At 35.4% G+C, this 15,287-nt stretch overlaps 1 protein-coding gene across 1 annotated transcript in view; it reads left to right on the top strand.

The window, feature by feature from the left end:
* The window catches only part of LOC134539046 (uncharacterized), a 50,625-nt gene extending 36,571 nt beyond the window's left edge, over positions 1-14,054 (top strand). The window contains exon 3 of the mRNA XM_063380737.1: positions 13,572-14,054. Coding sequence (XP_063236807.1) covers positions 13,572-14,054 — 483 coding nt within the window. The remainder of the gene's footprint in view (positions 1-13,571) is intronic.
* Positions 14,055-15,287: the final 1,233 nt, after the last annotated feature.

The following is a 15,287-nucleotide window of genomic DNA, read 5'->3' as shown; positions in this document are numbered from 1 at the left end:
TTTACATAAAAAAAGGAAACCATAGTTGAACTCACATTACCAAGTCAATTTTATAAAAGAAATTTATTAGCTAGATATAATTTTTCCTTTAAAACTTTTATATATTTCTTAAAATATGTGTCAAAATTAAGCTATTTATATATATATATATATATATTACAATAATATTGTCCGATATTCAAAATATATCGGACGTTTAAAAAAAAACTACACGATAAATATTTCATTGGACATAAAAACTATTGAAAGGTAATATCTATAGAAATTCGTTTGGAAATGACGGAAGCGTTTTCAAGAGATCGTAAAGAATGCATACATTACACTTTCAGTTTTCAGTTTAGTGATGTGAAATAGTTTTAACCAAAAATTTTAGCGTAAGAGGGAATGTTTTTCATGTGCTAAAACAATTATTTTTTTATTTTTTTATTTGTGTTCCATTGAGCCTTCTTTTGGTAAAAAACAATAAGGCTATGGAACATGTCATTTACATATTTACAGTTATGTATGTACATACAGTTTTACATACACAGTTTTAAATACACATACATATTAGTTTTACATACATATACCTTTGAAGTAAAAACAAACATTGATAAAAAATTTTCAGATAATCTGAATTACAAACATTGACACCTTGTTATAATCGGAAATTCGTTAACATGTCCTAAGCCTCAAGACCCGGAATATTTCAATGAAAATGTCGTTAAAGTCAAAATTTGTCTACAAATATTCAGTTTACAATGTTTTTAAAGCAATTTCCTGTGTCATTTGACGCCAAAAAAAGTATCGGGTATCTCTACTCCAATCATGGAATGTGTCAAAAATATGGCGAAATCACACGTGGAAACATAAACCCATATACGTTAAATTCATAAGTTTAAGGGAACATAACAAACATTTTGGTGTGTCAATTCAAACAACATGAAACAACATGAGTTTTCTCGTTACTGAGGTTAGATGTTTACACATTATTGGCAAGCGCAGAATGTTTCCATCATTTTTTTTCTTCAGGAAATTAGCTTTCCTTTCGTCTAGGATATCGAATCTTTCATAAAGTGTTAGATGATTTAGTTACGCGCACATAAAGTACCTCTAAATCCTGAAAACAATATCTCGCAAAATCTGTTTTCATTATTCGTGCCACGAAGTTGCACGAATGAGCAATGAACATTGGCTATGTTCGTGGACTGATCGGGGCGTTTGTTAAACGTGGCCTTCCCAGGTAACGTCCCAGGTAACCTAGGGAGACCACACAACCACTTGCATTAATGCGGTGACGCCAGATAATGATAGGCCTGGTTGAAAAATAAATCATTTGCGAATTTCGCATACAAACGCGGTCAAGTTTAAGGTACCTCCTGAGTGATCTCGAAACATTAAATCTGAACCTTTCTTGAAGGGCGACTGATTTGATAATAAAATATATTGAAAGTCTTCTTTTTTTAAGCAAAAAGCATATGTGTTTACATTTCTGCCTATATTTTATGTCTGTCTACTCGGTAAATACATTCCCCCCTCCTTCTGAAACTAAAGGTATAAGGCTATTTAAAAAAAAAAATTATGCTTCTAGATTTTAAACTTGTATATATTTTCGATGTTTTAACTATTTTCTTAAAACATAAAATATAAACTACGCCATAATTAAAAAAGCACTTCACCAATATAAATATGGAGACAAAATTTTACTATCATAACAAAATTCTGTATTTATAAAATATTTGAACTACATGCCAGAATTTCATAAATTTCTCTGTATATTTTGATTATTTGTTTAAGATTGTTTAAATCAATTAAGCCCAAATTACACTTAAATTACGCCCTAAATGCACACAAATTTAAACATATAACTCTTCACCGGGCCATAAAATAATAAAATCCCGCAATAATTAAAAAACTATGCTTCCCGCCAAAAAACATTTTAACAAAAAATTGTAAATATTAATTCCATATCAGATGTTATGTTTATAAGGATTTGAACAATTGGTCCCTTTTTATCTATTAATGTACGTATGTTACAGCTCGTATTATCTACGTTTTCAATACTGACATTACCAAATGGGGAATTCACTTCCCTAGGCATAGGAGAAAATAATGATTTAGAACATGCTAATTTGGTAACAAATATTGCGGAATATGGTTATTGTTTAAAGTACTAACTTTTACATATATGCATCAACTCTGCTGTTAGCGTAATTTATACTACACCTGATAATTCGCTCGTAGTATTGACTATCGCAATATTTTATCAACGCAAGTGTAAATAGATTTTATCACTAATGCTAAGACTGTGATAGAACTGTTGTCTCAACAACGTTTTAAGTAGACTCTAACATATAGTTCAGGTAAAATAAATATGTTCAAAACTATTATAAGAAAACGCTGTTTATTAATTATTTTTACAAACGTTTTAGTTTTTATGTGTTTATATTTTTGGATACTCAATTTCTGCAATAATTCCGAAAGAGAAATTATTATTAATCTGTAAGGACAACAACTAAACAATTATTTGAAGAAAAAAAATTTAACTACAAGATTATCTTATTTAATATTGATCAAACAGCCTCTAATAAAACACGTGACTAGCAAGTCGGAGTTAGGACAAAATTGTATGTTGAGCTAACCTTGATAAAGAGTTATCTAATGCACACATCGCAAAAGAACAGAGATACATGCAAAGGTTAAATTTCAGGACCAGCTCACTGATGTGTTTTTTCTTTGCTTTGTTTCAACCGCTTGGTATCTTCAAGTGCTAAGGTTATACTTGCTCATTAATACGTTCACACACTCAAACGCTGAACTAGATATAATCTTTGCATAGCCTATAATAATTATTCAAAGGCGGTTTGGTTGCGCTGTTTATGTACGCAGTTCCAATAGGTTCGCCTAATCCACTGGATTGCCAAATCACCCTTTTGAAAAGACCCGTTCTTCCGACTAACCTTGCCATAGGATGTATAAAAGGCCCGCGTACAACTCGGGCAAAATACTAGGTGTACTTTGCAAAGGAACGATGGCTCTGCAATACCGAAAATTTTTCTTCTTACTTCTGGTAAGTTCACAATCACCACTATTCACATAAATAATTTGCATACTAAACAAATTATTATTTTTTAATTTGTACATTATTTACTTAAATTGCCTGTCCTTTCTCAAAAATTAAATGAAAGACCTTCAATACTTAATAGTTGATAAGAATAGTTCCTTCATTAGGAAATAAAATTAATGTATTTTACTTAAATTAAGACATTGTTTACAAATACAAACCAAAAACAGTTTTTGGCACAGATTCATGTAAACTGTATAGAGACGTGAACTTACTCCAAGTACACATGGTGCACAATACATTAGGAATTATCAATAATAAACTTTAAATAAAATAAGTCAAGGTATTACAAAAAGTAAATAAAAAAATAGTATATTATCAACAATATTGATAAATATTATAAATAAAGTTAATTTAAACAATATATATATTTACGCCGTAATATGTCGTAAGTTGAGGAAATGCGTCACCAAAATGGCTGCCGTGATATCACAATCCAAGATGGCAGTCGGCATTACAGACACCACAGCATTAAATCACGTTTTTGTACAGAAATTTACATAGTACTATTAATATACTAACAACTAAAATTTAAGTAATGAAATTTATTTTATATTGAGAATTCGATGTATGTTGACTCTAAATTTCAGTCACCATGGATAAAATATCATTCAAATTTGAAAAATTAAATCGTTTTAACTATAACTAATAATCTTTCATGGAAAATACGAAGAATACAAAAATTTAGTTCGTGATTCGATTTTCTTTATTCTTGACTCTAATTGCTAGGTAATTTTTTTGTATTCAACACTAAACATTAATCAAATCGTACCTACAGCTACCTAAGACTTAGGACTGCTTTGTGGTTTTTGTCAAGTATCAGTTGCAACAGAAAAATATTCGACATACTTAAATCAATAAAATAGCATTAAATACAATTCAATGTTCAAACAAGCTAGCGTTTAGCTAAATTTCTATCGAATAAGCATAAATGTCAGAAACAAACATACTTACACAAACATAAAATAGTCATTAAGCAACCCCTCCCAACTGGTATTGGGGAGGTGCGGCAAACCAGCCACCCAGCTAGGAGTAATGTCTGCCCCTAGCTGAATGTAGTGATTTTGTGGTTTGCGTCAAACGAAAATTAGCTGATTTAAAACTAATTCTGTCGACTATATGCAAACAAGCTGTATCAATTTTAATTCTGCCTACGCAAAAAAATTACTTAACTTCATACTTATAAATATATTCCTGAACATTTAGTCTATCTAACAACACAAATAAGGTCCCAAAATTTAAATAAATCTAAATACATATACTAAACTCAATGAAAGTTCTCTAAAATTTAAGTTCCAAAAAAATGTGCGTGGACGCGATTAACGTTCAACCCGCAGCAAAACAAACACAAACGACTCGCAAAGATGACTCCTAGCCCACCCACTGCTCATGGGCAGCTGCATTGCGATGTAACAGCATTAAACTCTGCAGTTATCGGCGGCGATGCGCTCCAGGGATGAACAGCGCGCAGCTCAAGATTTGACCTCGATGCACACAGTACCTTTACACTACAGTGCTCATTCATAAAAGTCCTCCCGTGATTATTATAGCAACATAACAGTGGACATAGACAATTCCACGTGCCGTTGCTTTGTTTCTGCAGTAAAATCAGCTCGCCAAAAGTCTCAAACTTTATTTCACATAGTGTACAGGTGCACTTAGATACCTCACTTTTTTCTCAATGTTTAGTATGGTTTTCTCCTACTAACTAGAAGATATGTATCTAAAATACCTATAAAAAAAGGCAACTATAACCAAAATCCCGTATCAAATTTAATGTCTGCATCACCAAACCAAACAACAGCGCATTTTTTATACGAAATACGTGCAAACAGTTAATTTGAGCTGCATCCAAAAACTATTTCCGCATCCTACACGTCAGGCTACTCATTACATTCATCACAGTTCAAATGCCATGTAAAGCATAGAAAACTATCTCTCAAGCAACGAAAGTTAACGCCTGAAAGTTTCACCCGAAACAAAACATCGGGAGGGCAAGATAGAATCAAGCTCACTTTAGGAAGTTCTTGTAGGCGTAGGCTGCCCTCTCGGTGCCGTATTGCTTGGGACCGTCGCTCTGACACAGTCTACACTGCTACCCGCGCCTCGCTGTACACTTCGACTCACCCTAGCACAGCCATGCGGCGCTCGCTCGAAGCACACCACCAAGTACTTCTGTTGTACCCACAGGGGCGACCCAAAGTCCTACCTTGCCCTCTTAGTTACTACTTCCAAGTTAAACTAGTTACATTTCCTAAAGTAAACAACGTAAAATAAAATTAAGAAAATATACTGAGGCGGGCACGCTTCTATTAGTCAACAAAATGTTTTTTTTTTGTTTTTATGTAATACAAATATTTTTATTTATATTTGTGCAAATGGTCATGCTGCTCACAAAGGATATTTTGCCAATTGGGAAACGTGGCAGGGCGTGGCTGAGGTTAGGAGGTTTTGGTGGTTTTCTCAAGGTACTCCCGTTTTCCCCACACATTCATTCTGTCAATGCTCCAGTAGCTTTTCATCAACTTTCGTCGTTTCTAATGAAATCGATGTCTAAACTTTTATCGAATTTAAAATAAGCCTAGCCAGAAAATACTTATTCGGCATATCAAGATGGTAAACTATTTTTAATATTTTATAATTTGTTATAACATTACTATTATAAAAATAAAATGTATACTTACCAACATTTTGGCGTAAATCAACAAATACTTTTATATAGCCTAACAGAACGTCGAATATCTTCCCACCAGTGATAAGCTAGCCGATTAGAGTTAAAGATCGATTCATTTTAAGGTAATTTAATGCCAAGGACATGTGATTGCAAGCATATGTTTGAGCACAGTAAAGAGAAGAGAGATTATGGTAATCGCAAAGGGATTAACCCTCTGATGCATACCCTAAAATTTATCACTTATTACATACCCTGGGTCTCTCAGGCCCTCATACAAAATAATTACATTTAGATAGGATTTTGTATACTTTTTACTTACTATTTAAGCATACTTTATTTTACATGAACTATTAATAATTTATATACATCTGTATGAATGATTTTATAGATTCATAAAATTTATCTGCCTTATTTATGATATTGTCAAAAATTCAATTTTGTAATAGTACATTTTTATGAAAGAAAGTGTACTCAAATAACTTAGAAGCCTCATTTTTTCACACTTTATATTTACATAATATATTTATATTCAACATACCAGTATATGAATGCACACATTTACAATAAATGAGATATTGTATCTGTACAACTTCTAACTTCAACACCTCCATTTGAAGCTTTCATGTTACACAAGGATAAGTTTTGGTTCAAAACATTATTCATTGTTCTAAATGTATTTTTGGCACACAATAAGCTATGTTCCTTGCAAACATTGGTGGTGCATTTGCAGCAAATCATAGCACACTTCCTGTCTTTTGATGAAGGGCAAATGGAACTCCTTCTCCTTTTCGATGAACTAGATGCAGCAGTTACATTACTAGGTGCGTAAACTTTTCCATATCTTGTTGAATGTATTTCTGAAGAAATGGGTTGGCTGCACGTTTAGTCATGTGTGTATCATTTCCAATAAACAGTCTCCTTTGGTGTGTGACTCCTTGGTGGTAATAAGGATGTTGAATTCTGAACAAAATGTAGGCATTGCGTGTGTCAACGTCCAGTATGTTACTCCAAATAACAACAGGCCATCTCTTTGTCTTGCGTTTACAAGTATACAGGCGTACTTTTTGGTCCATCAAGTCAACACCACCTTTTGTAGAATTGTAATACTTTATAATTTCTAGTTTCTTCTTCGGATGCGATTGGTCAATGGCATTGTCATGGTGCATTGTACTCAACAAAAGCACACAATTGTTTTTTTTCGGGATGAAACTAACCTTTGTCAAATCATCTTTGAATGCAAATTTTGAATTGTACAAAGGTTGATTTTTACACTCTTTCAGTTCAATTGGAACATCTCGCTTATTTTGTCACAAAGTTCCTTCAGTTGTCAAGTTTTTTCTAGAAAGTATTCTGCTAGTGGAACACTGGTAAAGAAATTATCAGTTATAATATTTATTGATGTATAATGAAGGGGCACAACTAACTGGTTTACTATATTGAGAGCCAAATTCTTCGTTGGCTTTTCTCCTTGTAATTTACCAGCATAAATGCATCCATCAACAGCATAGCCAGTATCAGATTCGCACATCCAAAAAAACTTATCACATATATACTTCCCAGGTTTGCTGGGCATGTATTGCAACAAGCTGCTATGCCCTCTGAATGAACCTAATTGTTCATCAATTGTTACACACTCTGATGGTATTACTGTATTTTTGCACTGTGATATAAAGAGATCCCATACATACCGAACTGGGTCCAACTTATCTGTTTGCAGCCTGGATTCACGTGTGTGTTTGACATCAAACCTCAAACTTTTTCTTATTGTTTCAAATCGGTTTACAGACATTGTTGCTCTGTAAATAGGGTTTGCATATTTTATCTAAAAATAGTTCACGAGCAGCAACATCCCAACCCTTTGTAATAACTACTTACTTAATACATTTCTAAAAAATGAAAACTGTACTTGTTAGATGTGAATACTGAAACCAACTGGTTTCTCATGTATGTGTAGCAAGCTACTGCAATCTGGTGGCAAGCGATGAACCAACTACTTAGTTCACAAAATAAACCACAGATGACTGGTGGTATGTTTATCCAGATAGCTGTGCGCATAACAATATGAAAAAAGTTATGAATTTTTACTTTTATTACCACTGCAATAATTACAAAATAGAAAACATAATAATCGAATACTAGTGAGATTCATATATTTTGTCACGAGTATTAAAATTTGCATCTAATTATTGTATGTAATAAAAACAGTTACATCAAAGTAGTACAGCATAATTTCACTAGAAGGGTTTATTTTGTGTTTACATATGAATAAATAACTTGTACAATAATTCAAGACTAGAAAATAAATTCATCCAATAGTTTGATATATTGATTTATTTTATAAAAATTAATGTGTTGTCAATATGTTGTAATTGATCAGAAGAGTTAGCTAAAGTAATTTTTGTTAACCAAATAAAAATACATCAACATTAATTAATATTACATGTCAAAGAAAATTAATTTTACACAGGGCCTGCGGGACCCAGGGTATGTAAAAACGGCGTACAGACATAAATTATTTTTTCCTAAAAAAAATATTGTGCTAATTTTTGTTGTAAGTACATGAAAACTAATGAAAAGCATCAATCGAGGATTACATAAATTCACAAATATATTGCTTTTCAAATATAACTGAAATATCCACAGTAATAACTCAATGGGCCTCCAAGACCCAGGGTATGCATCACAGGGTTAAGTTGTTGAATTTTATTCAATCCTTAAATTTATCGTTTTCCTGTCATTCTGTCATTCCGTCTCTTTCGGCCTTGTTTTTCTATATTTCATAAGAAAGCACGTAGAAACTTTATAAATGATTACTCTGTATCTAATGCAGCTAGAGCAGATGTCTAATTTTGGTAAAACTTGCAGCGATGAATGTTCCAAAACTGGTGCAATTCGGCCAGTGAAACATCACACTGTTTGCTGTGCAATCACCCCTAGCAATAGTGCTTGTTTCAAAAATCGTAGTACATACTTTAAGAAGCGATAGAACACAACTACAAGAGCACAAGTTACCAGATATTGCACACTTGGAACTTAATAAGTGAAGAGCTAGAGAGTTTTTAATAAATGGGTGTTCTCTCTTTCAGTAACTTTTTGCAAAAAGAAGCACGAACCTTCCTCTAAGAGGTTCATCGGTTGAGTTTAGAGCATATGTGGTTTAATGAAATTAGATGATACTTCAATTCAATTTCTGGTTAGCATTTAGAGAGGTTGAAATTCTTTATTAAGAAAAAAAAATTACGTTTAAACATCCTGTGAATTTCTGAATGGTGACTTAAGTAATTGCTTTACCAACGCCATTACACCCAAACTAAACATTCATAACCACTCAGTGCATCACCACTGTATGATATTACAATGCTCCTTAAACCCGATTGAAATAAAGGTTTTGATGAATATCTCGCATCACAAGCATGAACCAAATTTCAAGATATTTTGAAATGCCTTTGTTGGAATAAGAATCAACCAATGATCAAATAATTATTTTATTATAGGTTATTATAAATTTGCGATGGTGATAATGCATAGGCTCAAGAAAAGAGATAAAACCCTGAGGGTTCTTGTTTAAATTCCATAAACTTATGTGCGTTGGTTTTTGTGTAGTCAAACTTGGATTAATCTATTAATGATTTGGGTTTATAGAATTTAAGGTGTTTTCAGAATAATGTATAAACTTAGATGTTTCTGTATGTAGCCATGCATATGTTTCAATACTAGTCGGTGTAAGGTATATTTTTATAAGCAAAATTAACAGTTATATTTTATGGTTGTATTCATGATTGTAATTGGCTTCAGCATATTACTGTGGAAATTTGCTAGACCCCTTTGGAAAATAGCCCATTTAGAAAGGTTTAGGTGTAAGGAAGAACATTGGTGTTCAGAAATGTATCGTATGGTGTGTCTTTTTTAGCTGGTTGTTTTGTGACGTCCATTTAAGTGCCAATATTAGTATACCAGCACTAAGACTGATAATTCAAAAAAGTTCAACTTCCTAAACTATTGGTTAAGTGGCAATAACATGGGGTTTATAGGAACCTGATGTCACTGGGTTCCAAAGCAAGGGATTCTGTGCTGAAAAATTAACAATGTATTCAAAGGGGAAATATGAAAGTTGCCATAACAGCCGCTTTGCTATGACCAGCATTCGTAGCATCCGAGCTGAGAAGTGTGTTTGGTGTATGCCTACACAATGATTGAAATTCTGATGAGTTATTTATTGACGAGTATATTACTGATTAGTTAATTACTGACGAAAGGTGAGATGTATTCTTTCAACATGATGGATGTAAGGAGGTTCAGGTTTGATAAATAATCGAACCCGGGGGAGGGGGGATGTTAAAAATGTGTTAAGCTCATGGGATTTTATCACAGGATAAGAAATCTCAATTTTTTAACCATCCAAGGATTATATTCCCCTTCTCTGGAGATATAGATACAACTACCAGCTCCTATCTCTGGGATCTAGTACTACACGTTGTAGGCTGGTAAGTGGAGATAAATGTCTGGATTATGTGAGCAAGGGCAATAACTTCAGTACAATTTTTGGTGTTTATAACTCATCATAATGTGATGTAATGGGCCACAAAGTGTCAAAATATCTTGGAGTAATATTTGCCGAATCCTTTGAGGATCTCTAGGAATAAACAAAATCTGATATTGATTTGATTCGTGGTGATTGTAAAGGTCATCTTCGTTTGCTGAAGTAAGCCTGCTAAGCATTTCTCTGGACTAAGAAGGGGTTTCTGAGAATGGTGACATTGTTCCAGCGTTGCACTGTATAGAGGTAAGGAATGAGGGTTCTAATGCAGTAAGACCAGAGGTAACATCTGATGGTTGTGGATCTTAGTACTTTGTACAATGTTACCATACATTCTTGTCTGTTAAAATGTTGTGTTAGCCAGAATTGCTTCGCACAGTGCATGAAAATTTGAAATGTAACATAAGAACAAGTTCGGGATAATTGGCAGCGTGGTAATAATTCCTTCAGGCTGCAAGTATGAAACGGAGAAATAGGCAGATAATTGTCATTCTAATGGATGCAACTTTGTACAAATGCGAAGCTGAACTATTAATATCTGAGAAATATTAAGTTAGAATTAAAACTAGTTATATGTTTAAGAAAGAATACTATATAATATTTGGGATGGTACAACGCCAAAACATCTGTCCAGCTACGCCAACCACGTGGCTATCAGCAGGAGCTGTCATGTTTGTTTGTGTGTACACCCCTGGGGCTAGAATGCAGAACCCTCCAGGAGTCCTGATAGCCCGGATGCCTAGAGGATTATCTTCCCTTCTCCTGTGTGTTGCCATGCCTGTGAGAGAAAAGAATAATCAGTCCTGGTCTGCCTTTTATCAGGAGTAGGCGGAGTCACTCGCTGTAGATAAATGTAACTTTGTTAGCGCACCCGACAGCGCAAATAAATAATGTGCAATAGTATAGTTAATGTTTAATTTAGCGTGGTTTACCTACCACCCCAGAATAATTAGTACCCTCATGGCTACAATGGTGACCCTGACGTAATGGGGCAAGGCTAGTATGTTTTGCATAACATAAGCAAGAATTCACACCGCACATCACCAACATTGCACGTCACCCACGTCGCACGTCATCCGCGCCGCACGTCCCGCGCACCGCATGTCATCCTCGCCACGGGATTGCAACACTGGCTGCGGAAGTAGGGGGAATGCACGTGTTCTGTGACACTTCCAACACATACATCGGACTTCCGCGACTCATTGTGACATGTAGGTAGGTGTTAAGATGATGTTTGGTGACACAGTCCTGACAATTGTATCGCGCACCACCAGCATATGGTCGCACCTTGTCTTTTAGTGTGTCATTTTCACTCTAGAACACTTCCGCAGGCATTGCTGAACCCCCACCATAAGGCGTGTCGCAGTTCACATTCCACCCTTCTGGTCTCTGGACACAGAAATGTGGTTCGTGCAGGTAGAAAACAAGTTCACCCTAACAGATGTCAAATGTGATGAAACTAAGTTCAAATTGTGACAGGCATTTTTGACTGCAAATATGCGACCGAAGCGCGTGATAAACTAGTCCATCAAACCAACTTAGGACAAATATGGCCGACTAAAAACAGAACTTGTAATGAGATAAGATGCTTCACAGGAATGGAAGACAAAAAAACTGCTGGAACACGATGAGGTCGGTGACCGAATGCCTTCACATATTCTAAGGCATCTCCGCAGTTTGGCAGGAACAGTTGTTTCAGATGTCCTACTCAGGTAATTGTGGCTGGATCGCTTACCGCCACCAACACAAGCGATCTTGGCGACCCAGACAAATTCTTCGTTTGATTAATTAGTCGAGCTTGCAGATGCCATCGTGGGTATAAATCCGAGACCGCAGATGGCAGATGCAGCCTCATTATAAACCATGTTCGAGAAGATATCGATCCTCATAAAAGCCAAAATAACAGAGAGATGGCCACAACATTGCGACAGAAGTTCGCAGCTGTAGCATCCAATACTCATCTTGGCCAGTACGAAAGTCACCGCCTCCGCTCCCTATCTACAGTCTGTGTTCAGCAAACCACGTAGGTTGGCAACGAACAAACTTAAAATTGCAAAGAGGGAGTTTGAATTATTGCTCAAAATTCTCACAGCTCAACCTACTGACGTATCCTGGTCTTCACTTCTGCACTTTCTACCCAAAAAAGAAGAGCGATGGAGACCATGTGGGGACTTTTGGTTGCTCAATGCACACACAAATCCGGATAGATATTATATCCCCCAAATAAGACTTCTCTCACACTCTTTGCGGAAAAAAACAATATTCTCCACTATTGACCTTGTAAGGGTCTACAGACAAATCCCATTTTTACCAGCCGATATTCCAAAATCTGCTATAAAAACACCCTTCGGGCTTTAAGAATTTCCATTCATGTCTTTCGGCCTTTATAACGCTGCTCAGACTTTTCAGAGGTTCTTGGACATAATTCTCAGAGGACTTGACTTCTACTTGTCTTACCTTGATGAAATATTGGCAGCTTTCATCAACGAGGTGAAAAATAGACAGCACCTCGAGGATCTCTTCCATCACTATGGGCTACTAATTATCCCATACAAGTGCATATTTGGCAAACCACAAGTGACATTCTTAGGACATGAGATCTCAGCAGATGGGACCACACCCGTCCCAGAGAAGGTTGATGCTATACTCCACTAAAAACACCAGTTACAGCGAAGCAGCTACGCCAGTTTACAGGAATGCTAAACTTCTACCAGCGCTTCATTCCCAAGGCTGCCGCGTTGCAGGCTCCCCTTCACAAACTTCTAAAGGGTGATGTGAAATGCCAAGCCCTGTTAACATAGACATGTTAACAGGGGCAGTGCCTTTGAGAAGTGCAAAATTACCTTGCTGAAGCCACCCTGCTTGCCCATCCAAGTTCGAATGCACCCTTAACAATAATTGCAGATGCTTCAGATTTTGCAAAGGGAGCATTCCTCCAAAAGATTGTCCAATGAACTTGTCAGTCATTAGCATTCTTCTCCAAGAAATTCAGCCCTGCTCAGTAGAAATATGGTGCCTATGATTGGGGGCTACTAGCCATTGATTTAGGGTTCCATAAATTTTGCCATATGTTCGAAGGGAGACACAGATATAAGTGTAAAGTCTTCGCCAATAAATGTTAATCTCCTGTAACCGGTCGAAAAAGCACCTTGACTTTACGGACAAACTGTACTATATTATCTCTCTGTGAATTTTTATTTTTAAAGCATGTTGTAATGATCATGTATGAATATGATTAATAGTTTTTAAATTTCCAGGCTTACTTCAGCTGTGCTGAGGCGTACACCTGCACCGCCGCCGGACGGTTCGCCGCCACCAGCTGCCACCAGTACTACCTGTGCGTCGCTACATCAAGCGGCTACACCGCCTACCTCTACACCTGCGCCGGTAGCTCCACCTTCAGCTCGGCGACCAAACTCTGCTCCACTGCCAGCACCACCTGCTCTTCTTCGAGCACCACTTCCACCTCGACTACCACGTTAGCTTCCAGCACGACCACTGCCTACCCATGCACCGCCGCCGGACGGTTCGCCGCCACCAGCTGCCGCCAGTACTACCTGTGCGTCTCTACATCAAGCGGCTACACTGCCTACCTCTACACCTGCCCTGGTAATTCCACCTTCAACTCGGCCACCGAACTCTGCTCTACCGCCAGTACTACCTGCTCTACATCCAGCACCACTTCCACCTCGACTACCACGTTAGATTCCACCTCGACCACCACGACGACCGCGGGCTAACCGGCCACTCCTGCGGTGTCACGAACAAAACATCAGCAATCTCGGCAGAAATATTGTAGCAATGAAGTAATCAAATAAAACTATAGTATGGAACCTTAAAACATTTCTAGAGAAGTGTCTTCAATCAGGCCCTCTCGGCACTGCGGCCTTGCCTGATTCGCAATTTTGCCGAACTATGAAACATCATCTTTGTTTAATTGGGAATACCGAATATGAAAATGTGTAGTTAACCCGCTATAAAACCGGTATAAAACAAAGACACGAGCTGTTCGAAAGATGGCAGATTAGAGAATATGCTGAATTATATAATGCCTATTAAAAACTATAAATTGCATAAATATTTAAATAATTTCCTTTTTTTAAAAAACAATTTAGGTTTAGACCAACAATAATGTCTGATTTTTAAAAAAATTTGAAACATAAATTTTACAAAACATTTTTTCGATTAGTAAGGCAATTTAATTAAATATAAATTGACAATTGTTTGCACTTTAATGAACTTTAAACTTTGAGGTTCTAATGAATAATGAATTTATTTCCAAGTGGTATTTTGATACAAACAATTTACCTGTGAAAAGCAAAACATTAATTTATGTAGAGTATTTTCGTTATTTTAAACTTATAAAATTACAGTACCTAAGTATAAAAAGCAAACATTCTAACGAATTAAGAATGAAGTAAACAAAGATTACTTGAAAAAGAAATATTGTTCTTAGTACAAAATAAGATTAATAGATTAAACAATGATTTCCTGATTATATTTTTGAGCGACACAAAAAATTTATTAAAAAATATTATGAGGTAAGAACAAATATTTTGTTCACATGTTTCAATACAACATATAAATACTTTCACTTACATTTTAATTTTTGGGTACCAAGCTTTTATAATTGGTGGACAGACAGTTTCAATTTGCATTATACTTGAACTAAATTATCTACAGAAAATATAAAATTATAAATTAAATAAAAGTTTTTAAGGAATGCATTCATTTTCTATTTGATGAATATATTCTACAAATTTTTACAATTTTATTTCTAAGAAAAATTACGAACAGGATTAAATAATTCAAATAAAATTATCATATGTGAAAATATATTTATTTGTATCATTTGCTTTAAGGAGTTTAAAGGTCAGGAAGATCATAGTTTGAACGGGTATGGCCTCTTAAAGAGAAGACAAGGAGTTGTCAATGACACAGTTTAAATTTCTACGATTTAAACTAAAAAAGGA

This window comes from Bacillus rossius, chromosome 14, assembly GCF_032445375.1.
Source record: "Bacillus rossius redtenbacheri isolate Brsri chromosome 14, Brsri_v3, whole genome shotgun sequence".
NCBI classification, from domain to species: Eukaryota; Metazoa; Arthropoda; class Insecta; order Phasmatodea; family Bacillidae; genus Bacillus; species Bacillus rossius.
This window is presented reverse-complemented; position numbering and strand designations above follow the sequence as displayed.